At 37.3% G+C, this 27,855-nt stretch overlaps 1 protein-coding gene across 1 annotated transcript; it reads right to left on the reverse strand.

Moving 5' to 3' along the window:
- Positions 1-10,607: 10,607 nt before the first annotated feature.
- On the reverse strand, positions 10,608-14,104 carry LOC121897279 (aspartic and glutamic acid-rich protein-like). The gene is made up of 3 exons (XM_042411673.1): positions 14,015-14,104; positions 13,040-13,125; positions 10,608-11,763 (listed from the first exon to the last, which is right to left on the reverse strand). Exon 3 carries the CDS (start codon positions 11,748-11,750, stop codon positions 10,608-10,610), a length of 1,143 nt encoding a protein of 380 aa, XP_042267607.1. The 5' UTR covers positions 11,751-11,763; positions 13,040-13,125; positions 14,015-14,104.
- Between the last annotated feature and the right edge of the window lie 13,751 nt (positions 14,105-27,855).

Genomic DNA, 27,855 nt, shown 5'->3' on the forward strand with positions numbered 1-27,855 from the left:
TTGCTCTTTTATTAGTGGCTCACTTTGTATTAGTATTGTTTTCCTTTTTATATATCGGTTCGGCTAATGTCTTCTTGAATCTGTGTTTTTAGTGTTAGTTTGTCTTTCTTTGTGGTTCACTTTGACCCGTCTGACTGTTTTTTGTAAATGAGTTTTTTCCCGTACATGAGTGACCAAACTAGAACACAGTGAATAGTTTGACCCAGTTATCTACAGTGATATGTTATCAAGCGTGTAGTAACTCTTTGACCTCTATAAAAGACATTGCATGTTGTTGTCCGTTTGATCTATATTTATATACCAGTCAAACAGAAAGAACACAGGTCATCACTGAACACACGGTGCAGGCATTTCAGCAGGTTAGACAACCACTGTTCTCCCTGAGATAGCATTTGCACTTACTATATCACTGTCTTTATCATTTGTTGGTAGGTTTTTGTGAATGTGTTTGTGTATTAGACAGGTGGGGAGAAGAGTTACTGTATCATTTCAGAAATCTTCATGCATTATTGCAATTAACAATACCTGTCTCTTATCTTGGTGTCACAACTAATTTATCAATAGTTAAATCAAATTCTTGAGTGATGTAAGAGCATAGTTGAAGAGCATGTTGAGGCCGTGTTGTTCTTTGTCGGTTTTGAGTCTGTTTGCTCCATCAGGGCTGTATTCCAGAAAGCAGGTTTAGTGAAAACTCTGAGTTTGTTCACCCTGAGATGAGTGAAACTCTGGGCTTTCAGTTCCAGAAAGAGAGATAACTTAAACTCTGGGTCAGTTACCATGATGGTAACTGACTCTGAGAACCTAACTTGCTCGCTAGCAGGTTTTCTTTACGAGTTTCTCTCCGTCTCCTTTTATTAATTTTTTTTATTAATTATTGTATTTGAGCTCATGAAACTACATCTGATTTCATATCTCTGTGGAATGTGGGCAGTACTGTCTGATCGTCACTTGTGGGAAGTTAGAAAGATTTTCAGCTAACTCCGCCCCTCCTGTCCTTCTGAAGGTGAGTTAAGATGACTTCCCGATGGAATAGCATCAGATCATACTTTCATTATAAAGACAAGACAGACAGGATCATTGGATTTTGTCCCCCATTACTTACATTGTAAGTGCATTATGAAGAGTAGTGCAAAGTTACTGAGTAGATTGACTCAAGTACTGTACTTAAGTACAATTTTGAGGTACTTGTACTTGTATACCAGACTAGGACTGAGCAGCAGGGCTGTTTCTAGCTTTTTGAGACAGCGTTACAGTAGTCTAGTTTACTGGAGATAAATGGACAAGTTTTTCCAAATCCTGCTGAGATCTAAGTCCTGTAATTCTTGATATATTCTTCAGGTGATAGTAGGCTGACTTTGTAATTGTCTTAATGTGGCTGTCAAATTCAAGTCTGAATCCATGACTACACCAAGATTTCTGGCTTGGTTTGTGGTTTTAAACATTATTGACTGAAGCCTAGTGTTGACTTTTAATTGTTCTTCCTTGGCTCCAAAAACAATTACTTCAGTTTTATCTTTGTTTAATTGAAGAAAATTCTGGCACATCCAATCATTGATTTGTTCAATGCACTTACTCAGCACTTGTATTGGACCATAGTCCCCTGGTGATATAAATTTGTGTGTCATCTGCATAACTGTCACAACATATTTTGTTGTTTTCTATAATCTGAGCTAGTGGAAGCATGTAGATGTTGAACAGAAGAGGCCCCAGAATGGAGCCTTGGGGAACTCCGCATATCATTTTTGTCCGCTCAGATTTGTAATTACCTATAGACACAAAATAGTCCGTGTCCTTTAAGTAGGATTCAAACCAGTTTAGTACTGTGCCAGAAAGTCCCACCCAGTTTTCCAGTCTGTCTAGTAATATGTTGTGGTCGGCCGTGTCAAATGCAGTACTGAGATCCGGTAATACCAAGACTGAAATTCTGTCACTGTTTGTGTTCAAGTGGATGTTAGTGAAAACCTTAACAAGAGCAGTCTCAGTCTCAGAGATCCTGACTGGAAGACAATAAAACAGTTGTTTAGTATCAGAAAGTTGTTCAGCTGTTAAAAAACAATTTTTTCAGTGATTTTACTCAAAAATGGGAGGTTTTATATGGGCCTATAATTGTTCATTAGTGAGTCTCAAGATTGTTCTTTTTTAAGAGTGGCTTGATGACGGCAGTTTTCAGGGCCTGTGGGAAAACACCTGAGTGAAGAGACATGTTGACAGACGAGACATGTTAATTGTCATATGTTTATGCTTACTGATCTTTGTTCAACTTTGCTGTCCTTTGTTTAGCTGTATGTCCCTGTGAATTCCTGAACATTGTTGTGTGTAAGTACATTGAAAGCCATTTCAAAGGCATCTATAAATGGAAACTGCTGTATAAACAGATAATGAATGACAATATAGCAAAACACAGTTGTGATAATAAAATGTATGTCTTAAAGAGACGTTATAACTGCCAATAAATAGTATACATTGCATACTGTGACAATACTGTGGCAGCACATACGAGATGCCACAGATGCCTCAGAGGGGAACAGAGACGTTACAGGCAGCAGAAGAGTATAAGAGCACAGCTTTTGTTTCATTTTCTTCAGTCTGCACACCTGGATCCAACAGACCACTTAACATCATCATCCACCTACAGGTAAACTTCTTCTGCAAGATTTGGATTATTTTAAAAAGTACTATTATGGTAGTAGTATTCATAATCTCACTACACTACATGAAGTATGTTATGTTGCAATTTATATGGTCATACAGTATATCAAGAACATTAATAAAATTAGATCAATTTCCTTTCACAGCTGGAGGTTTGATCAATCGCTGAAAACTGACACAAAAGGTGAAAACTGACACAAATATGGAGGTAAGAACAACTACTATTATTACTACTCGTCATAATAAAAATAAATTACAATAATATTGATGTTATAGACAAATATCTTAGTTTGCAAACTGACTGATATGTCAGATCTGGAAATTTACTAACACATAAATGCAAGATGTTTAGACAGTTGCAGACAGGTGTTACAGGGTGTTTTTGTAGGCAGCTGACAGAATTGCACATAATTAATACAAATTTAATCACATTAAAAACAATTATCTTTTTATAGATGTGTCAACACAAATAGAGTGTGGGAGGACTGTGCATGCTGTGTTTTTTGGTGCACAAGTATATAAGACAGGAAAGGATGGTGATACAAATGCAGATAATGATAATAACACTTTTTCCTCAAATGATTTCATAGTCAGCAGTAAGCAAGAATGGTAGAAATTAATAATTGTATTTGAGCTCATGAAACCACATCTGGTTTAGTATTTCTGTGGAATGTGGGCAGTACTGTCTGATCGTCACTTCTGGGAAGTTAGAAAGATTTTCAGCAAACTCTGCCTCCTCCGTCCTTCTGAGAAGTTGAGTTAAGATGACTTCCTGATGGAATAGCATTAGATCATACTTTCATTATAAAGACAAGACAGACAGGATCATGGGATTTTGTCAGTTTTGGATCCGTTCTTAGTTCTGAGAGTTCTGGTGCAACTGGTAATAAAAGCAAAGGGTCCTACTGCACCGGTGTCACCACTTAAAGGGATGACGTACAAATGGTGGCTCACCATCTCCTTTATCAAGGGGTAGATCCAGAATCCAAAGTCCAAGGCATGGTATCTTTGGGGAGTCTCAATAACCAAGCCTATATAACAACAGGGCAATTATTTCAGGTCAAGTCTCTATTATCTATAGCCATATTACATCAACACATCATTAAACTCTCAATATGCCAATATAACATTGTAGCAATTAAATGAGTTCAATAGTTTTAACTGTACAGTAGCTTCTTTTATGAACTGTGTTTCTCCTCTTCTAAACATCAATCATGAATAATGATTACACATTTTAACCATTTTAACATTTTAGAAATAACATTTATTGTATTTTTAACCACGGACTGAGGTACAATACACAGTATTCATTTCTTCCTCCTGATTTTTTTTTATAATAGAAGTAACATTTAAGTGCTTCCACTTCTATATTATCCCATTATACACAAATAAAATTGTTTATCACACTAACAGCATGAAACTAGAAGTGTTATGCTGCTATGCACATTAACACCATTATGACCCAGCGCAAAAGTACTCAATTAGCAATTCAGAATACTTAAGTACAACTTATATTGAACACAGTAATATCTCAAAGCAGTAAAATGTAATAGATGTAGCTCACATATTTCTGCATTGAACATACACACTCTGTCTGTAGTACTACATGTTAACTGTCTCATGCTGACCACAGGAGTTAGCTACTGAAAAATTAATTGATTAAAAATTAATTGCCCACAAGACTCGGTTTAACATACACATTTATCAACTTTTTACACTTTTTAATATCCACAGAGTTTCTCTCTCTCTCCACACTCTTCTCTACATCTGCTCTCATCAACTTTTTCCTCACTGCGTAGTGTGGGGAGGGGCGGGACTTAAAGTATTTCTTCCAACAGGAACTTTCACTACACTATATAACTGATGATAAACTAATGTAAACAAAATCAGTCTAACAGGCAGATGAGTTAAATTAAAATATAGGATAAAAGTGCTATATAAAATATAGACATTTAGCCATATATGGGGGCCCCATGTCCATGAAAAAAAAAACCCACCAGCCTCCTGGTAGTTAGGGGGCTCACTGCAGTCACTCAATGCAAATAGGCAAAAATGGCCCTGCTGAGGAGAATAAATGAAAAAAAAAGATTACAGGTTTACACAAGTGAGTTCTGAGTATCAAGACAGTAGTATGGAACCTTTGTGGTTCTTCATTTGGCTTAAAGAATGCAAGAGAATTTGAATTTCTGCAAGGAAAGGCAGCAAACTAGGTGGATATTTAGAAAATTTGCATTTGTGGACATAAAATGTAGCCATCAAAATATAGAAATTGACAGTATACTAAAAGGAACTGTTCTTGTGTCGGAAAAATACAATTACATCATATAAAGTAAAAGTAAAAGGCTCATATTTACATACATATATATGTGCTTTACTTCTGTGGCTCAATTCAACAGGATTTATTTTGCATTCATTGACCATTGATTACTTTTATCTTTGATTCATTATGTTTCATTTCTGTGTTTTCTCCAGTTGGCCATGAAACATGTAGGAAAAATCTTGACCTTATGCAAGGGCATCTTGTGGATGATTTCTGAGGTGAAGGCCAATAAAAAACGCTGCCAACACCTCGCTGACAGAGTCCGGGCCCTGGAACAGCTGGTGGAGTCCATCCAACAAGGAGGGCTGAACAGGATCTCCCCAAATGTGAACAGTGCTCTCTGGAACCTCTGCACGACTCTGACCACAGCCCAGGAGCTGGTCAGGAAATGCACCAAGACCAAATTCCTGAACCTGTTTAAGTGCAAAAGTGAGTTCAACAGTGTGAATGAAAGCCTCAACGACACGTTCCACATCCTCTGCGGAGCTCTGCAGGTGGAGCAGGGGAGCATGATGCGCAGGATGTTTCAAGATTACAATATGGAAGAGGATGACGATGACGACTGGGCCCTTGTACCTTACTCTGGTGCCATGGCCCCTGTCTGTTATTCTGCTGCAGCCGCCCCTATGCCTTATTTCGTCCCCAGGCCTCAACCCACCACCGCAGTTTATACAGCTGTGATGGGGATGGAGGGTAATAATTTGTTTTTTGCAGAGGAACTGTTTTTCGCTCAGTGATTTGGGCAGATGTGTTGCAGTGTGTTGATAAAAATAATTGTTAGTTGCAGCCCTTAAACTGATAAACGTGGGTATCTGGATACTGGTGTTTCAAAAGATAATGAATGATAATATAGTAAAACACAGCTGTAATAATATAAAATACAGGAGAAGTTATAATTGTTGACACTACAAGTACATAAATAAACTTTTAAAAACGTCCTTTTACAACTTACAACTATAGTGTCTTATAAACCATTCAAAGGTCTGTGTATTTCTTATCTTCTATCTTAAAGTGTTTTCCATAATTGTAATTATTGTATAAGGAACAATGAAATAAAACAAACTTTCAATAAGGATTTTCAGTCTCACTTAATTTATGTAAGTATTTTTTCTTCTATTGTGGCATTAAACCTTGTGGTTCACAGCAGGATCAAAGGCTTTTGGTTAAATTCTGACAGTTTTAGTTAATAGTAGTTATTTAGTAGAGTAGTTGAGTATTTTTATATGTCTCAAAACACGTCTAGAGGGACCTTACATGAAACCTGTTGATCTGATTTTATCCATGAATGTCTGGTCTTTGTTTGCCGCAAACACAGTACATGTTTGTAGTAGATCTACAGTGATATGTGACTTTGAATTTATAGATGTGGTTAATAATCTTCCTTGAGTAGATATCTGAGGATCAACAGAAGAAAGCAGCTGGCTCCTTCGTGTCCTCCTCCACGGTGAAGGCAGACTGCAGCCATGCTGGTGAACACTCTGCTCATAGTGTTGAGCTCTCAGAGCGTCTGGTCCAGAAAGTCAGAGCCTTCTCTCAGTGAAGCAGCTGCCGGCCTCTTCAAGGGATCACGCAAATTGTTTGTTTTGAAGCTGAACCGTATATATTGACTAACAAGCTTAAAGTAACTAGAATTAAACTTTTTTAAACTTTTTAAATACTAAAAGTAATTAGCACAACAACAGTGTTAACACAGTCAGCTATGTGGGCTATTTTTTGATATGTAGTGCTCATAGATGAGAGTGTGTAAGTCATGTATTTGATACGTGCATTAATACTTTTTAATGTGAACCTAAACTTTTAGATCTGTGAATGTTTCTAGTATTCAGCACTGATCTGTACCTGTATCAGATTATAAGCTTTGTTGTACTTTATATATTTCTGTATACCAAGAAAATACAAAAGAAAGACATTTAAAACATGTGATATGTCATCTGTTTTTGATGAGAACATAAATCTGTTGTCACAACAGAACAATAGTGTACATTTTTAGTTAACTTTGTTGGTAAAATTACACATTCTGAACCACTCCACTGCTAAAATTAGCACTAACAATTTGTATATTCCCCCCTCCATTGCTCATTTAATTAACTTGTCTTTCAAACACAGCTCCTTTCCTGATGACTGGAAATGTGCCATTGTCGCGCCTATTTTTAACTCCCAAAAGTTGCTGAGAAAGTTGTCTTTGAACAACATTTCTTAATACAAGCAATTTTGGTCAACACTGGCTTTAGAGCAAATCATTCCACTGAAACTGCTACCTTACACTTAATAGAGCAAATTAAATCAAGACTTGACAAAGGAGGAGTAGTTGGTGCTGTGTTTTTAGATCTGCGTAAAGCATTCGACACAGTCAATCATGATGTTTTAATATTGAAACTCTCTAAATTTAACTTCTCATCTAGAGCACTGGCATGGATGTCCTCATATTTCTCTAATAGGATACAATGTGATACAAATGATACAAAGTTTGTGACACACTGTCCAGTAACATGAGGTGCACAAAGGGTGTTCCACAAGGGTCAGTGTTAGGTCCCCTATTATTTAGCCTATATATTAATGATCTCCCTCAACAGTGTCATGAGGTAGAACTGCAAATGTATGCAGATGACACCATTGTGTACACATATGCAAAAACAGCTGAGTTAGCAACTGCTAAGCTAACAATTGTGTTGTAGAGGATCACTCACTGGCTTGATCAATCATGTCTGAGTCTAAATGTAAACAATCTAAACTCATAGTACAACCTTCTAACGCTGATATTCTCATCAAAGGTGAAGGGATTGACAAAGTCACTGATGTTAAACATCTTGGTGTGACATCGGATCCAAATTTGAACTTTAAGAAACATGTTTAAAAAATGGTTAAAACCATAAAGTACAACTTAGCACATTTTAGACATATTAGAAACTGTCTCTCTTTGGACGCCGCCAAGATATTTATGTAGCTATGATTCTTTCCCATATGTCTTATTGCATCACATGTTGGGGGCATGCTGGAGAAACAGCCATAAAACCTCTTGAGTCCTTATACAAACAAACTCTAAAACCTCTGGACAAAAAGCCAATGCATTTCCAAGACTGTAGGGTACTGGAGAAATACAATTTACTGACTTTGAGAATTTTAGATTATTTTCAAATTTGTGCCTAGTTTATAAAATTTTGAATGGTTTGGCCCCTCCTCAAAGATGTTACTTTGTGTTCACGTGCTCAGTAAGTTCTATTAGATCCTCTAGAATATCCTCTATAATAGATTGTACCATAGCATTTCGTCGCACTGCATTTGGGCAGTCAGCTTTCTGTGTGAAAGCCACAACTCAGTGGAACGTTCTACCTGATGATATGAAGAACTGTAGTTCCATCAACATTTAAAACCAAATGAACAAGTCTGCTAAAAAGCTTCTCAGCTCTGTAACCACTGACTCTAAATTTAATTGCATGGTCTTCTCATGAATGCAAATAATCTTGCTTTGAATTGGAAGAGCTTACATTATTATTAGTTGACACTGTGGGTGTATGTGATGTGCTATTGTGTGTAGCTTTGTATTTTGCATTATGTGTCCTGTGTGTTTTTTGCTTTGCACTGTTTGTTATTGTGCTGTTATATGTTTTAATTGTAAGGGACTGCAGATGAAAATTAGCTTTAAACTAACTCTAGTGCAGTCCATCAAATGGTAACATTTATGTTTAACACTGTACATGAAAGTGCACTGAGCACGTCCAGTTGAGTTATTAATATTCTGTCAAAGCTGTGTTCACTATTTGTTTCTGCTGCCCCCAAGTGGACAAATAATCAGTTATTGGAGGTTTAAAGGATAGTCTGTTTTAAAACAGCTGTCAGGTGTCCATATGAACAGTGAAAGAGGTTTTCCTCGTTGTAATCATTCCTCCTGTTCATACTGGCTATTAAAAGATCTCCTTCAAATGTGCTTTCAATGTTAATGATGGGGGACAAAATCCACAGTGTGTCCACACAGTCATGTAGTGCAAAAATGCATTTAAAAGTAGATGTGAAGCTTATATTCAGCTTCAGCAGTCTGAGTTAGTCATATCAAGTGGATATCTGACACATTTACAGTCTTTTTAGCATCAAATTCTCCTCTTTGTGTTTCCTCGGACAGTGTTTCCCTGTTGAGCTGCAGGTGGAAGTATAGTAACAAAAAGAGGGACTTTGGCACTAAAAAGACTGTAACGTTGAAAGATATCTACTTGATTTGACTCATTTGGGCGCTGAAGCTTCATATTAGCTTCAGATAAACTTTTAAATACATTTTTGCACAGAAGGAGGACTGTGGATTTTGTCTCCCATCACTTTCATTGTAAGTGCATTATGAAGGGATCTTCTAATGGTCAGTATGAACAGGAGGAATGATTACAGCAAGAAAAACAGGTTTCACTGTTCATTTGGGCTCCTGACTGTTGTTTTAAGACACACTTGAAAAACTAGGAATCCGTCCTTTAATATAACTTTTCTCCTATCGGTGAATATAATTTTCCACCCTGCCAACAAGTGATCACATAAAAAACAAAACAAAACATAGAAGCAAATTTTCTGACAATTTAATTTTGCACAAAATTGATAAAGTGCATAAACAAGAGGAGTTCTCAAAATGTTTCCTTAACTCACATTTTTCTAATTTTAATGGTACAATCACCAGTTGTGAATAAGAAAGTATATTTTCATTTAAGAAGCAATTATTAAAGTAAGATACATAGCACCATATGAAAGATAAAATCAGCTTGCTGTGAAACTAAAACATACAGCGAATAAAACTGTAGATAAAGCTGCTATATAAGACAAGTACCTGTTGCTTAGCTTGTGAGGTACTGCTCAATAACAAAATGATATTAAATGGTATTAAATGATATAGAATTTATTGAGAATGAGGCAGAAAAAAACAGCAAACCAACAATGAGCCTTGCTGATTGTGTCTCATCTCTTCATACTTTAAAAATCATTAATCAATAGTTTAGTCTTTAAACTTCTCACATGCTTTCATTTCAATAAATGTTCAAATGATCCAATATTTCACCAAAAATCAAAGATTAGAGAAAAAGTCCAAAAACTGAAAACAGATTTGTGTATCAGAACTTTGTTTTTTCTTCTTTCCTCTCCCATTAATCATCTCACGACCCCTCAGATTTATCTGCTGACCCTTTGGAGGGGCCCGACCCCTGGGTTGGGAACCACTGGACCAAAAAGCATTAATAATCTAATGATGTCATATATAATAATATATCAGTCAGAGGGACCAAATCACTAATTTTACTGCAATACTTTAACTACATCAAGCTCATAATACTTATGTACTTTTATTGTGGTAGGATTTTTCATGAAGGACTTTTACTTGTTACTTGAGTATTTTTACATTGCTGTATTGGTACTTTTACTTCAGTAAAGGATCTGAGAACTTCTTCCACCAGTGATCATATGTGGTATTTTTCACAGGCATCATACTTTCACATTTGTCTCAATGTCAGATAAGTAATAAGGAAAAATGAAAATTATAAATGTTTCAAGGGCAAAAAGAGGGAAAGAGATTAATTAATCATCAGCTTGTACAAAAGTCAGAAAAGTGAGAAAAACCAACATCATCATCAAGAACTGATTTACATTAGCTTCAATTATTTCATTCATTCTTTTACTTCTTTATGTATACAGTTACAGTGACCGCACAGCAGCACAGCAGAATAAACATAGTTTTAGCCTTTAAACTGTGAATTCTTTCCTGCTGCAGAGCTAGGGTGCGATCCATCTGAGCCATTTCGGCTTCCATCTGAGCCAATTTGGCCTCCATCTGAGACATTTCAGCTTCTTTCTCAGTCATTTCGGCTTCCTTCTTAGATATTTCTGCTTCCTTCTCAGACATTTTGTCTTCCTTCTCAGACATTTCGGCTTCCTTCTTAGATATTTCTGCTTCCTTCTCAGACATTTTGGCTTCCTTCTTAAACATTTCCGCCTCCTTCTGAGACATTTTGGCTTCCTTCTGAGCCAATTCGGCTTCCATCTGAGACATTTCGGCTTCCTTCTCAGACATTTCAGCTTCCTTCTCAGACATTTTGTCTTCCTTCTCAGACATTTTCGCTTCCTTCTGAGACATTTCGGCTTCCTTCTCAGACATTTCAGCTTCCTTCTCAGACATTTTGGCTTCCTTCTGAGACATTTTGGCTTCCTTCTGAGAGAATTCGTCTTCCTTCTCAGACATTTTGACTTCCTTCTGAGCCATTTTGGCTTCCATCTGAGCCATTTCTTCTTCCTTTGGAGCCATTTCGGCTTCCTTCTGAGCCATTTCAGCTTTCTTCTGGTCCATTTCGGCTTCCATCTGAGCCATGTTGGCTGTCTTCTGAGCTATTTTGGTTTTCTTCTTAGCCATTTTGGATTCCTTCCGAGCCAGCTTCTTTTTCTCCTTCTCCAGCTGTTCATGCATAGCATTAAAGACAGTCAGTATGACATCACTGAACCTTTCGTTCAACTTGTTGAATTCTTCTTGATAGTTTTGGGCCTTGGTCATGGCCGTCATCACGTTGGCGTCGGTGCATTTCTTTATTAGTTCAACAGCTGAATCCAGAACAGGCTTGACTTCCAACAGAGCGGAGTTCAAATTCTCAGATATTTGGTTTGAATCCTTTTCTTTGATAGACTTCAACATCTCCTCCAGTTTTTGGACTATCAAAGCAATCCGTTTGCATTGCTTCTCATTTCTCTTCACATTCTGGCACTGCTTGTAGATGGCTCGTACTGAAGAAAGGATAGGATCTAACGGTAAGAAATCTATCACATCCATAGCTGCAGGTGGCCTGAAACAGAATAGAGTGGCATTAATCAGACATGAATAAATGGGGACAATAATTCTAGTTGAGGCAGAGATGGTGGACTGAGCTAAAATAAACTGAACTGACCTGAGATGAACTGAAGTAGTGAGAACAAATTCTGAACTAATTATAATTAATCTGAGGCTGGGTAACGTCTGCAAACTTGTAGCTACTAGAATGCACAATAAGTCCTCCAAATTAAACGACCAAATATGTAGTTTGACCATGTGACTCCAGAACGACACATAGGAGCGTTTTCTAATCTCACGCCTTTATCAGCCATAATTAGCAGGACCATCATTTGTCTGTGCTTTCCAAAACTGTTACACATCACTGTTAAACAATAATGATGTTTAATGATGTGACAACGCTGTGGTTAAGGTCTGGTTAGGTTCAGGGAAAGATCATGGTTTGGGTTAAAATGATCATTGTTAAGGTTAAAGAAACATGCGGTGCATTAAAGTTACTAAAGTTAGGCCACTTTCGTTGTCATGACTACAATAATAACCATGGAGTTAAGGTTAGGGGACAATCGTAATTACATTTTTCTTTTTAAAACTGTCAGGAAACAAACAGCGGTCTCCTGTGGCAAAGTCCACTGTTAAGTTAATGCCTCCATCCACCCTCCTCCTCTGAATGAGGAAATCTGTCCACATATATATACGTCATCTGAACTGAACCACTGACTGACTATTACTACAGCTGCTAGATGGCATCTGTCACTCAATCATAACTATATGTCGTTTTGGGTGACTGACATTACAACCTATTGTGTTGAGAGTAGGAATTGTTTCAACAACCCTTTTCATGTACATATGGGTACATGAGTATTGTATTATTGAAAAAACCTGAACCTATACCTGAAACTAACTGTATATAAAGTAGTTGAAACTAGCTCCACCTCCAGCAGCTCCAACAGTAACATGCTGCTCTAACATTGATGCTTCAGTATTAATAATCTAATGATGTCATATATTATCTATTTTTCTGCAGAGCGAGTAGTTTTACTTTTGATACTTTTTGCTGTTAACATTTCTGTACTTTTACTTGTAATAGAGTATTTTTAGATTGCTGTATTGGTACTTTAACATAAGGATCTGAATACTTCTTCCGCCACTACTTATGAAGACAGAGGGTGACATCAATGCAGCAAAATGTGGTGACTTAAAGGTTAGAGAAAGTTGACATGAAGGTTTATGTTTCAAATTCTTATCTGACAGGAAAATTCTTGGTGGGAAAACCAGTGCTGAGGTACCCTTACCTTCTGAGTGATGGTCAGGCTGTGGTTGTACTGGGCAGCTTCAAGTGTGATTGTGTGTAACTGTGTGTGAACAGGACAACCCGTCACTGGATAAATCAAGAATAAAAAATAAACATATAAGCAAAACAACAGCCCCAAACTTACATGTGAAGCCAAATCGACACAAGAAACGCTTAAAAACATCAATGTTAAAGGACAGGGTCACAATTTACCAAGTGTGTTTTAAAAGTAGTATGAACACGAGGAATGATTATGGCAAGAAAAACATGTTTCAGTGTTCATTTAGGCTCCTGACTGTAAAACCGACTTGAAAAAATTGTGAACCAGTCCTTTAATTTCCTGGAGTGTCCGAGTCAGAGTCCAGACCTCGATCCAATTCTGAATTTGGGGCAGGACTTGAAAAAAATTGTTTACTCACAGACCACATGCAACCTGACAGAGCTTGAGCAAACCGAGGGAACAGTTTCAATGTCCAGATACAGTAGGTTATGATGATGTTGTTTTTAATCAGCTTAAAATGACCTCTGATGTGATCATCATGAATGATAAAACCAAGGCATCTTATCAACTTACTGGTGGCGCAGAAGAACCATAAAACACAGACTCAAACATACGTTTGTCTACCAACCTTGTACAACTTTGTTTCCATCTGTTCTCTGTATCAAACAAATGACTCCAGTTTTACAGTTATTGATCTTTTTATTCTTTTTGATTGCAGCTTTAACTGTAATCGTCAGTGGTAACACATTGTAGCTGCTACTTTGTTTCCAAAAGGCAATGAAATGTTTCATTATCACCAACAAAATAACATGTTTACATGAATACTTTGAATGACAAAAACAACCTGCTGCATTAAGGTATCTGTTCATTTCTCATCATGTGTTTTGAGGTGAGTGTTAGAGTAAGATTAAAAGGTTTTTAGATATTGAATTTATAGCTCGATATATGAATAAAACTTGAAAATGGAGCTCGTACCTGCGCTGCAGTGATGTCTGTCTGCTGAGGTCTGATCAATCAAGAGTGTCTCCTCAACGAAACTTTGACGCAGCATTTTATCTTTTTGCAGGTCACACACCCAGAGAGAGAGAGAGAGAGGCAGAGAGAGAGAGAGAGAGAGAAAGAGAGAGAGGGCAAAAGGGAGTTCATGCCCTATACATGCACATGCAGCAGTGCCTTTATTTTCTGAGGAGGCTGAAGAAAGCCCTCCTGTCTCCTCAGATCCTGGTGAACTTCTACCGCTGCACCATCGAGAGCATCTGACCAACTGCATCATGGTGTGATACAACAGCTGCTCCGTAGCTGACAGGAAGGCCCTGAAAACCGCCCAACACCAACAACAACTCCCTGACGTCACTGACCTCCATCGTACATGGTGTCTGCAGCAGGGCTTGCAGCGTTACCAGGGACCCCTCACACCCCAACATGGACTGTTTGTCCTCCTCCCATCAGGGAGGCAGTACAGGAGCTTTAATTCTCCCACCAGCAGATCTCTGAACCACAGCACTAGCCCACTCCCCCCTCACACTCATGGACTTTACACTGTTTTTGTACATATTTATTACAGTCATCAAACCTAATGTCAATACCTCACTGTCTCCTTTGGGGCTTGGAATACCTGTTTTGAAAATGTTATTTATTAACAACATCACCTTATTCTACTATTTGTGCTTTCTTGTTGGATGCAAAACTGTATTTCGTCATACTTGTACTACGTGCAATGGCAATAAAGTTGAATCTAATCTAATTTTATCTATTCAAAACATCACTGACTTTAATTACAGGGTAATCTTTATTCCCTGGTGACCAAAGTCCCTTCAATCATGGTCACAATAAAATGTCAATGAATGATTTCTTATATTAAGCACAACACCAGAGACACGTGATCATTTAAAAATGAGGAGCCACTACAAGGAATTCAATAATTTCATGTTGTAATGTTTTATTTCTTAATTAAACACTTTTGGGATAAAATGAGTGGAAACTTGAAATTAGAACTTTTTCTAAAAAAGGGTTTGTTTAATACGGAAAAACAACTCTTATTTACTTCATGTAGTCTTCCTGCTTGAACTTACGTTAAGATTCATTACAGCCAAACACATCTTGGAGTTCTGAGAAACAGAACAAACCTCCTCAAATCCTTCTCCTTGCATCCCCCTCCTTCTGGCCCTTTCCCTCTGCAGCCTCAAAATGGTTTCATTTGTGCTTTTTCCCACACTCACAACATGTCCTGATCATACTCTGACTGCATGTCATTCATATGAAACTATGTGTTGTATTTTTGATGAGCATCATCTTACCTAGGAAGAGCAGTATTTAGGGTCGTTGACAGAGCACATGAGGAAATCTGTGTCTGCTGCATCTTTCTCCTTCAACATGACTGACAGAGTGCCCTACCCACCCTGATAGTGTGATAGTACAAAACAAACAAAAACATGAATTAAAAGCAAATCAGAATATCCCTTCAAAACCATAATAACAACCCAGCAAACACTGAGACGTTGAATGACCGTTGTCTGAACATCCCATCAAGACGTCCCATTATGGTTCAAAAATAGCTTCAGGCAGCTTCAGGTCAGATTGTGTGTGTAACTGTGTGTGAACAGAGCAAAATGTCACTGGATGAATCAAGGATAAACAAGAAATAGACATATAAGCAAAACGACAGCCCCAAACATACATGTGAAGCCAAATCGACACAAGAAATGCTTAAAAACACCAATGTTAAAGGATAAGGTCACAATTTTCCAAGTGTGTCTTAAAGGCAGTGTGAACAGGAGGAATGATTAAGGCAAGAAAAACATGTTTCAGTGTTCATTTGGGCTCCTGACTGTAAGACAGACATGAAAAATTGTGAACCCCTCCTTTAATTTCCTGGAGTGTCCGAGTCAGAGTCCAGACCTCGATCCAAATTGTGGCAGGACTTGAAAAAAGCTGCAAACTGAGGGAACAGTTTCCATGTCCAGATACAGTAGGTCATGATCATGTTGTTGTGATCTGGCTCCAATTAATCAGCTTAAAATGACGTCAGATGCGATCATCATGAATGATAAAACCAAGGCATCTTATCAACTTACTCGTGGCACAGGAGAACCATAAAACACAGAGACACACCCTTTTCCCTTAGACCTCAGTTTTATAGTTATTGCTCTTTTTTTTCTTTCTCATCGCAGCTTTGACTGTAATTGTCAATGATAACCTACTTGGCAGCTGCTACTTTGTTGTCAAAAGGCAATCAGGGCCAGCTAAAGCCATAGGCCATATAGGCGATCGCCGATCACGTGATTTCGTTTTTGGTTTAAAATGAAAAAAGGAAAAAACCATGTGACTTCCGTTTTTGGTTTTTAACACAAAATCGAATTGGCTGAATGTCCACAGACCTGTGCAATATTCAATCCAAAAGGGAATAACGATAAAACGAATCGGCAAAAACCAAAAACGGGCCGGGTTTGATTGGTTTTTCGTTATTTGATTCTGACACCAAAAGCGTTTTTTCTTTTTTGTTTTGAAACAAATAACAGATTTACCGTTTTTTGGTTTTTGAATTACAAATGAATTACGAATTATCCGATGATACCTGGACCGTTTTAGCTCCTAGGAGCGCTTGTTTTGTTTTCTGCTTGAACACTGTATCCCCGTATGAGATACAGAGACAGCTGTTACTGTTATCATGGACCAACAAACCACCACCAGCTCCTGCTACGCAGTTGTTTAAAACAAACAAACCCTCGTCACTGAAGCTAGCAGGCAGACTGGAGCCGCTTTCATGAGACAGATGAATGAATCAGAGTTCAGAGGATCATGACATTAACTGACATTAGCGGCATCATATAATAATGTCAGACAAAAGACCACAAAGTAAGTAGGTAAAAAAGCTTTTTTAATTAACATTAGTGTTGTTTTTCATCGTCCAGTTATCTGGTGCTGCTGCTTTACATTACAGTAATGTTGATGTAACGTTAGCTTGATAGTTTGGATAGCTTCACTGCTCATGCATTCCCACTGTCTGTAGTTTGTCCACAATTACTGTAATTAACACCATACAAGGTAAAGTTCTGCTTCATGCTCTTATGTACTTTTACTGTAATACTTTAACTACATCAAGCTCATAATACTTTTGTACTTTTACTGCAATACTTTTACTACATCAAGCTCATAATACTTATGTACTTTTACTGTGGTAGGATTTTTCATGAAGGACTTTTACTTGTTACTTGAGTATTTTTACATTGCTTTATTGGTACTTTTACTTCAGTAAAGGATCTGAGAACTTCTTCCGCCAGTGATCATATGTGTTATTTTTCACAGGCATCATACTTTTGCATTCATCTCAATGTCAGATAAGTAATAAGGAAAAATGAAAATTGAAAATGTTTCAAGGGCAAAAAGAGGGAAAGAGATTAATTAATCATCAGCTTGTACAAAAGTAAGAAAAGTGAGAAAATCCAACATCATCATCAAGAACTGATTTACATTAGCTTCAATTATTTCATTCATTCTTTTACTTCTTTATGTATACAGTTTCAGTGACCGCACAGCAGCACAGCAGAATAAACATAGTTTTATCCTTTAAATTGTGAATTCTTTCTTGCTGCAGAGCTAGGGTGCGATCCATCTGAGGTATTTTGGCTTCCTTCTGAGACATTTAGGCTTCCTTCAGAGCCACTTTGACTTCCTTTTGAGCCATTTTATCTCTCATCTGAGCCATTTCGGCTTTCATCTGAGCAATTTCAGCTTCCATCTCAGCCATTTCAGCTCCCTTCTGAGCCATTTCTTCTTCCTTCTGAGCCATTTCTTCTTCCATCTGAGCCATTTTGACCTCCTTCTGTGCCATTTTGGCTTTCATCTGAGCCATTTCAGCTTCCATTTTAGCCATTTCGGCTTCCATCTGAGTCATTTTGGCTTCCTTCTGAGCCAGCTTCTTTTTCTCCTCCTCCAGCTGCTCATGCAGAGCATTACAGACAGTCACTGAGGCATCACTGAGTGCTTGGTTCAGTTTGTTGAATTCTTCTTGGTAGTCATAGGACTTAACCATGCGCTTCACCATGCTGCCGTTGGTGCAATTCTTCAGAAGTTTATCAGCTGGCTTCAGAACAGACCTGACTTTCAACAGAGCGGAATTCAAATTCTCTCTTCTCTTCTTTTCTTTGATAGACCTCGACATCTCCTCCAGTTTTTGGACTCTCAAAGCAATGTTTTTGCATTGCTTGTCATTTCTCTTCACCTCCTGGCACCGCGTACAGATGGACTGTACTAAGGAATGGATGAGATTTAACGGTATGACTTCTGCCATTTCCATAGATGGAGTTGGCCTGAAACAGAATAGAGTGACATTAATCAGACATGAATAAATGGGGACAATAATTGTAGTTGAGGCAGAGATGGTGGACTGAGCTGAAATAAACTGAACTGACCTGAGATGAACTGAAGTAATGTGAACTGATTCTGAACTAAATATAATTATTAACACAGGTGAACTAAACTGAGGCTGGGTAATGTCTGCAAACTTGCGCCTATATCGGCAGTAATCTGCAGGATGACATCATCTGTCTGTGCTTACACATCACTGTTAAACAATAATGATGTTTAATGATGTGACAACGCTGTGGTTAAGGTCTGGTTAGGTTCAGGGAAAGATCATGGTTTGGGTTAAAATGATCATTGTTAAGGTTAGAGAAACATGCAGTGCATTAAAGTTACTACTTCCTTAAAGTTAGGCCACTTTCGTTGTCATGACTACAATAATAACCACAGAGTTAAGGTTAGGGGACAATCGTAATTACGTTTTTCTTTTTAAAACTGTCAGGAAACAAACAGCGGTCTCCTGTGGCAAAGTCCACTGTTAAGTTAATGCCTCCATCCACCCTCCTCCTCTGAATGAGGAAATCTGTCCACATATATATACGTCATCTGAACTGAACCACTGACTGACTATTACTACAGCTGCTAGATGGCATCTGTCACTCAATCATAACTATATGTCGTTTTGGGTGACTGACTTTACAACCTATTGTGTTGAGAGTAGGAATTGTTTCAACGACCCATTTTCACATACATATGGGTACATGAGTATTGTAGTAATGAAAAAACCTGAAACTATCCTCGAAACCAACTGTATATAAAGTAGTTGAAACTAGCTCCACCTCCAGCAGCTACAACAGTAACATGCTGCTCTAACATTGATGCTTCAGTATTAATAATCTAATGATGTCATATATTATCTATTTTTCTGCAGAGCGAGTAGTTTTACTTTTGATACTTTTTGCTGTTAACATTTCTGTACTTTTACTTGTAATAGAGTATTTTTAGATTGTTGTATTGGTACTTTAACATAAGGATCTGAATACTTCTTCCGCCACTACTTATGAAGACGGGGTGACATCAATGCAGCAAAATGTGGTGACTTAAAGGTTAGAGAAAGTTGACATGAAGGTTTATGTTTCAAATTCTTATCTGACAGGAAAATTCTTGGTGGGAAAACCAGTGCTGAGGTACCCTTACCTTCTGAGTGATGGTCAGGCTGTGGTTGTACTGGGCAGCTTCAGGTGTGATTGTGTGTAACTGTGAGTGAACAGAACAACACGTCACTGGATAAATCAAATATATTAAAAAATAGACAAAATAGACATATAAGCAAAACGACAGCACCAAACATACACGTGAAGTCAAACTGACACAAGAAATGCTTAAAAACACCAATGTTAAAGGGTCACAATTTTCCAAGTGTTTCTTAAAAGTAGTATGAACAGGAGGAATTATTATGGCAAGAAAAACATGTTTCACTGTTCATTTAGGCTCCTAACTTTAAGACAGACTTGAAAAATTGTGAACCTGTCCTTTAATTTCCTAGCGTGTCCGAGTCAGAGTCCAGACCTCAATCAAACTCTGAATTTGTGGCAGGACTTGAAAAAAGCTGTTTACTCACAGACCACATGACAGAGCTTGAGCAAACTGAGGGAACAGTTTTAATATCCAGATACAGTAGGTCATGATCATGTTGTTTTGATTTGGCTCCAATTAATCAGCTAAAAATGACCTCTGATGTGATCATCATGAATGATAAAACCAAGGCATCTTATCAACTTCCTGTGAGCACAGAAGAACCATAAAACACAAACTCATACACACTGTTGTTTACCAACTGTGTACAACTTTGCTTCTATCTGTTCTCTGTATCAGACAAATGACCCAATTTTTATATCTATTGATCTATTCATTCTTCCTGATTGCAACTCTGACTGTAATCGTCAGGGGTAACCTACTTTGTAGCTGCTATTTTGTTTCCAAAAGGCAATTAAATGTTTCATTATCACCAGCAAAATAACATGTTGTTTACATGAATACTTTGAACGACAGAAAAAAAATCTTAAGATTCCTACATCAGCTCTGCTATTAGAAATATAACCACTAGGAGAATCCTAACTTCCTCTGCTGTGTCAAGTCAATTTTTTTGTGTTTTTATATACCCTAACTTGTAAATGTGGTTTCTTAGTGAAATAGTTGTAATAGAGTTATAAAGATTACAACAGAAATATGAGAAAATAATAATACAATAGAGTTATTAAGACAAGTGAACCCATTTAATTGACAATTATTTACACAAAGTGACATTACTCAGACATCAGATTAATATTTACATCACTTTAATTGTTTGATTACAACAGAAATATGAGACTTTAATTAATCATCATCTATTCTGATTTATGATGGTAACCTGCTGCATTAAGGTATCTGTTCATTTCTTATCATGTGTTTTGAGGTGAGTTTTAGATTAAGACTAAAAGGTTTTTAGATGTTGAATTTATAGCTCGATATATGAATAAAACTTGAAAATGGAGCTCGTACCTGTGCTGCGGTGATGTCTATCTGCTGAGGTCTGATCAATCAAGAGTGTCTGCTCAATGAAACTTTCACACAGCCTTTTATCTTCTCGCAGGTCACACACACACACAGAGAGAGAGAGAGAGAGAGACAGAGAGAGAGCGAGGCAGAGAGAGAGAGGGACAGAGAGAGAGAGAGAGAGAGAGAGAGAGAGAGAGAGAGAGGGCAAAAGGGAGTTCATGCCCTACATATTCACAAGCAGCAACGCCTTTACTTTCTGAGGAGGCTGAAGAAAGCCCTCCTGTCTCCTCAGATCCTGGTGAACTTATACCGCTGCACCACTGAGAGCATCTGACCAACTGCATCATGGTGTGGTACAGCAGCTGCTCTGTAGCTGCTCAGGAAGGCCCTGAAAACCGTCCATCGCTGACCTCCATCGTACACGGTGTCTGCAGCAGGGCTTGCAGAATTACCAGGGACCCCCTCACACCCCAACATGGACTGTTTGCCCTCTTCCCATCAGGGAGACAGTACAGGAGCTTTAGGTCCTGCACCAGCAGGCTCAAGAACAGTTTTTTCAATAACAACATAACCATGCTGAACTCTCAAACCCAGTACTAGGCTTGCCCACTCCCCCTCCTCCCCCTTCTCATTCATGATCTTTGAACCACAGCATATCCATATAATTTATACTGTATATGCTTTATTCCTTGCACCTTATCTGTAAATATCACCTTGTCCGTACCTTATTCTACTATTTACACTTTCTGTTTGGATGCAAAACTGTGTTTCGTCGTACTTGTACCACGTGCAATGACAATAAAGTTGAATCTAATCTAATCTTATCTATTCAAAACATCACTGACTTTAATTTCAGGGTAATCTTTATTTCCTGGTGACCAAAGTCCCTTCAAAAACTTTACAATCAATCGATGGTCACAATAAAATTTTGATGTCGATGAATGATTTCTTATATTAAGCATAACGCCAGAAACACAAGATCGAGGAGCCAGTACAGGGAGTTCAATAATTGTGTGATTGCTGGTTCTTCTGGTTCTTCTCACTCTTTATTCTTATTCCGTCTTCCGTACATTTTTTGCCGCGTTTCAACTGCTGCATACTTTGTGCCATAAAAACCATTCAACTGTCAATCTGTGCATCTCATTCAGCAGATGTGTGCTTGTATTTATCTGAAATGTAACATGTTTCAGCGATTTTATATAATTTTTTAAAACATTAAAATTTATAATGGCAGTCTGTGGGACAAACCGTCCAACTGAGTTGGAACCTTGGTCACTTTGACACTCAAGTGCTCGGAAGTACCTTACAATACAGACGCCATTCAAACTGTAAAATGTTCACAAAACTTTGAACTTTCAAAGTTATCAGATTGTTTAGTGATATCTTTTGTAGTTTTTCAGCAATTTAAGCCCAAAGTCAGGAGTTTTTCAGGTCTCACCAGTGTGTCATGTGATCAGGCACAGAGGAGAGCACAAATAATTTTAGACCAGAAATGTTTTTCTAAACTGCTGTCACTCCCACAATTTTAACTCCTCAAGCACATATCTTGCCTCAGTATGTTGCCACAAGCCTCCTCTCTCTCAAAATGTAAATACATTTCACATAGGACTTATAGTTTTTGAGATCTGAACCTTAATTGATAGAGAGTCCCTCTCATGTTCTCAGTGACTGCAATACAGTCTGCAGGATGTGTGTCTCCTCTCACTGCAGTTTCTTAAACTTACAGATTCTCTCTTGCTTCAAACAGTTTTTACACATATCATTCATTCTCATGTTAAACTAGTCTTGCTTTCACTATTGATGTACAAATCTCTGGGCTTCAAGCTCTAGTTTGAGACAAATACATTTTCATCATCAAAATGGAGATTTTTTCTTCTCACTTTAGTGAATGTCTGTTGGCTCAGTGGTTTAGAACACTGTTCTCTGATCAGCTTCACCTTAACTGACAAGGTTGTGTGTTCGATATCTGCTCACTGCTGTGCTCCTCATAATATTGCTCTCATGTACAAAGTTGCTTTACATCTCTATCATGTACCGTAAGTACATGATAGAAGTATGTTAGCTTACATTAACATTATTACCTAAAATGTGGATTGCTATTCTTGTTAAATACATCTTTTCCAATTCTACAAGTCCTGTCAGAGTAGTCCAGTGGTTTAAGCTCATGTCACTTCTTGACTTCTTTTAGATCCAAAGGTTGTGAGTTTGAGCCCTGCTTAGGGCAGAACTCAGTAGAGATGAAGGAGTCCAGGTGATGTCAATCTCCTTAATGAGTTTAGCTGAAATACTTTTTTGTCAATTTCATGCAATTGACAGACTAAACACCAAAATCTGGCCCAGCATTGCTATGTGACATGTTAGTTCAATGCATTGCATGTCTGTCTTACAAACATGAGGGTGTAGGTTCAATTCCACCCATTGCTAATTTTAATCTTGGTAGATTTTTCAATATTCTTCAGCTTCCTTTTATGCAATCTGAATCCGCTTTCAGCAATCACACGCAATTTCTACAGAAATTGCATTTCTAGTTTAATGTTGTAATGTTTTATTTTTTAATTAATGTAAAAACACTTTTGGGATAAAATGTATAACATGGTTGATTCCAGGTTACAGTGGAGTGATTCATTACAGATGTCAAAACACTGAGTGGAAACTTGAAACTAGAACTGTTTCTAAAAAAGGGGTTGTTCAATACAGAAAAACAACTTTACTTCACATAAATGAAAACCAAGAGACTTACTTTATAGCTCCATATGTTTCAACCCTCATCCTACGAACATATTTAACATAAAAGGACTACCGACTGTATGAACTACTGTAAGAAACAACCATCATAGCAAAATGGTAAAATATAAATGGGCTGCATTTATATTGCACCTTACACTACATGCCAACATTCACCCATTCACACACACATTCATACACTGATGGCAGAGGCTGCCATGCAAGGTGCCAACCTGCTCAGCAGAGTTAATCTAATTATTCACACTCACGCAGTGATGGTACAGCCTTTGGGAGCAATTTGGGGTTCAGTATCTTGCTCAAGGACACTTTGACATGTGGACTGGAGGAGCCGGGAATCAAACTGCTGATCTTCCGATTAGTGGTCGAAAAAATAAAAGATTATTATTATTTTAGGAGAGTTACATTTAATTTGCATATTGTGTAAAATGAAATTATATGCTTTTCTTTAATACAAATTGCAGCTTTTATCCCAAGTACAATTTTGTCTCAAAACTTCAGCAAAGCCAAATCTGACCAGTCTTCATCTGCTTGCAATTGTTGCCTAAAAAACAAACACTAATGTCATCCAAAATTATATTATGGAGATATATTCTAGATTTAGGAGAGACGTCATTTTTAAGTGAAGAATTGTTTTTATTGAACATGCACATAATGGAGAAATTTGAAAAGTCCAACCCCATTGTGATGTTATCGTATTTATAAAGGGGGAAGTGATGGCGAGAGTAGAAGAGGATATTCTAAGGATATTCAGGATAAGGATAGGATATTCAGCTAAGACATGATTGGCTGATAGAGATCGTGGTGGAATCTGATTTGTTCAACTAAAAGGGTTAACGCCCCTAATTAGTTGATATGAGAGCAGTAGAGGTGGAGGAGAGAGAGAGGGGAATGAGAATGGATGAATGAGTACAAAGATAGTCTTCCTGCTTGAACTTACGCTAAACTTCATTACAGCCAAACACTCTGAGAAACAGAGCAAACCTAAAATCCTTCTCCTTGCATCCCCCTCCTTCTGGCCCTCTCTCTCTGCAGCCTCAAAATGGTTTCATTTGTGCTTTTTCCCACATTCACACGATGTCCTGATCATGCTCTGACTGCATGTCAATCATATGCATGACACACTATTTTACAGTCTTATCTTGTATAATAGAAGATAAACATTTAATTTGATCATCATAAAATGTTTTATTATGAAATTATGTATTGTATTGACTTTGAACATCATCTTGCATCATCTTGAAATTTGTATCTGCTACATCTTTCTCCTTCAAAATGACTGGCAGAGTGCCCTACCCACCTTGACAGTGTGATACTTTAAATTGGGACCCATGGCAAACATGAACTCAAGAAATGGTTCCATCTATCAAAACTGCATAGGCGGAATTTGGTGCTTTTGACTGAAGAATTGATTGACAGAGTCATGAAAAAATGTAATGATAGAATAAAACACCTGTAAGATATGACAAAAAATTAACTTCTGGGGTCTGCAGGTATCCCAGTCAGTAGGATTAAGGTTCTTCCCAACATTTAGAGGGGCACACAGGAATTATTAGACTGCCATTATAGTACAAAACAAACGAAAACATGAGTTGAAAGCAGATCAAAATATCCCTTCGAAACCGTAATAACAACCCAGCAAACAATGAGACGTTGAATGACCATTGTCTGAATGTCCCATCAAGACATCCTGTCATGGCTCAAAAATAGTTCAAAAAATTAATGTTGTGCCGACGTCCGCGATGTTACATGGCAATCAGCTGGACGCCCTTCTTGTTCTTCCAAATGTGAATATTTTCTGGTTTCTTTAGTCCTCTGTTACAGTAAACTGAAGTAAACTGAATATCTTTGGGTTGTGGACAAAACAAGACATTTGAAGACGGCACCTTGGACTTTGGAAAAGAATGGTTGACATTTTTCACCATTTTATAACATTTAATAGACCAAAAAGCTAATCGATTAATTGAGAAAATAATCATCAGATTGATCGATAATGAATTGGAAAAGCATACATTATTATTAGTTGACATTGTGGGTGTATGTGATGTGCTGTTGTGTGTAGCTTTGTATTTTGTATAATGTGTCCTGTGTGTTTTTTGCTTTGCGCTGTTTGTTATTGTGTTGTTATATGTTTTAATTGTAAGGGACTGCAGATGATAATTAGCTACAAGCTAACTCTGATACAGTACATCAAATGGTGACATTTATGTTTAACACTGTACATGAACCCAATAAATAAATAAGGGGAAAATATTTAAATTTTTAGACTGTTGTTTTTTTGGTTGGAGACTCAGCTGTGTAGAAAGTGCAGGGAGCATGTCCTGTTGGCTGAGTTATTCTGTCAATTCTGTGTTCATTACTTGTTTCTGCTGCCCCCAAGTGGACAAATAATCAGTTATTGCAGGTTTAAAAGATAGTCTGCTTTAAAACAGCTGTCAGGTGTCCATATGAACAGTGAAAGAGGTTTTCCTCGCTGTAATCATTCCTCCTGTTCATACTGGCCATTAAAAGATCCCCTTCAAATGTGCTTTCAATTAAAGTGATGGGGGACAAAATCCAGTGTGTCTGAAAAGGTCATGTAGTGCAAAAATGCATTTAAAAGTTGATGTGAAGCTTATATGAGGCTTCAGCAGTCTGAGTTAGTCATATCAAGTGGATATCTGACACATTTACAGTCTTTTTAGCATCAAATTCCCTCTTTGTGTTTCCTCGGACAGTGTTTCCCTGTTGAGCTGAAGTTTCATATTAGCTTCAGATAAACTTTGAAATACATTTTTTGCACAGAAGGAGGACTGTGGATTTTCTCCCCCATCACTTCCATTGTAAGTGCATTATGAAGGGATCTTCTAATGGTCAGTATGAACAGGAGGAATGATTACAGCAAGAAAAACAGGTTACACTGTTCATTTGGGCTCCTGACTGTTGTTTTAAGACACACTTGAAAAACTAGGAATCCATCCTTTAATATAACTTTTCTCCTATAGGTGAATATAATTTTCTATCCTGCCAACAAGTGATCACATAAAAAACAAAACAAAACACAGAAGCAATTTTTATGACAATTTTATTTTGTACAAAATTGATAAAGTGCATAAACAAGAGGAGTTCTCAAAATCTTTCCATAACTCACATTTTTCTAATTTTAATGGTACAATCACCAGTTGTGAATAAGAAAGTATATTTTCATTAAAGAAGCAATTATTAAAGTAAGATACATAACCCCACATGAAAGATAAAATCAGCTTGCTGTGAAACTAAATCATACAGCGAATAAAACTGTAGATAAAGCTGCCGTATAACACAAGTAACTGTTGCTTAGCTTGTGAGGCACTGATCAATAACAAAATGATATTAAATGATATAGAAATGATATAGAATTTATTGAGCTTGTGAGGCACTGATCAATGACAAAATGATATTAAATGGTATTAAATGATATAGAAATGATTGAGAATGAGGCAGAAAAAAAAGCAAACCAACAATGAGCCATGCTGACTGTGTCTCATCTCTTCATACTTTAAAAATCATTATGGCACCAATAGTTTAGTCTCTAAACTTCTCACATGCTTTCATCTCAATAAATGTTCAAATGATCCAATATTTCAGCAAAAATCAAAGATTAGAAAGTCCAAAAACTGAAAACAGATTTGTGTATCAGAACTTTGTTTTTTCTTCTTTCCTCTCCCATTAATCATCTCACGACCCCTCAGATTTATCTGCTGACCCTTTGGAGGGGCCCGACCCCTGGGTTTGGAACCACTGGACCAAAAAGTATTAATAATCTAATGATGTCATATATAATAATATATCAGTCAGAGGGACCAAACCACTACTTTTACTGCAATACTATAACTACATCAAGCTCATAATACTTATGTACTTTTATTGTGGTAGGATTTTTCATGAAGGACTTTTACTTGTTACTTGAGTATTTTTACATTGCTGTATTGGTATTTTTACTTAATTAAAGGATCTGAGAACTTCTTCCGCCAGTGATCATATGTGTTATTTTTCACAGGCGTCATACTTTCACATTTGTCTCAATGTCAGATAAGTAATAAGGAAAAATGAAAATTATAAATGTTTCAAGGGCAAAAAGAGGGAAAGAGATTAATTAATCATCAACTTTTACAAAAGTAAGTGAGAAAAACCAACATCATCATCAAGAACTGATTTACATTACCTCCAAATGATTTCATTCATTCTTTTACTTCTTTATGTATACAGTTACAGTG

Source organism: Thunnus maccoyii, chromosome 5 (assembly GCF_910596095.1).
Source record: "Thunnus maccoyii chromosome 5, fThuMac1.1, whole genome shotgun sequence".
Lineage (NCBI taxonomy): Eukaryota > Metazoa > Chordata > Actinopteri > Scombriformes > Scombridae > Thunnus > Thunnus maccoyii.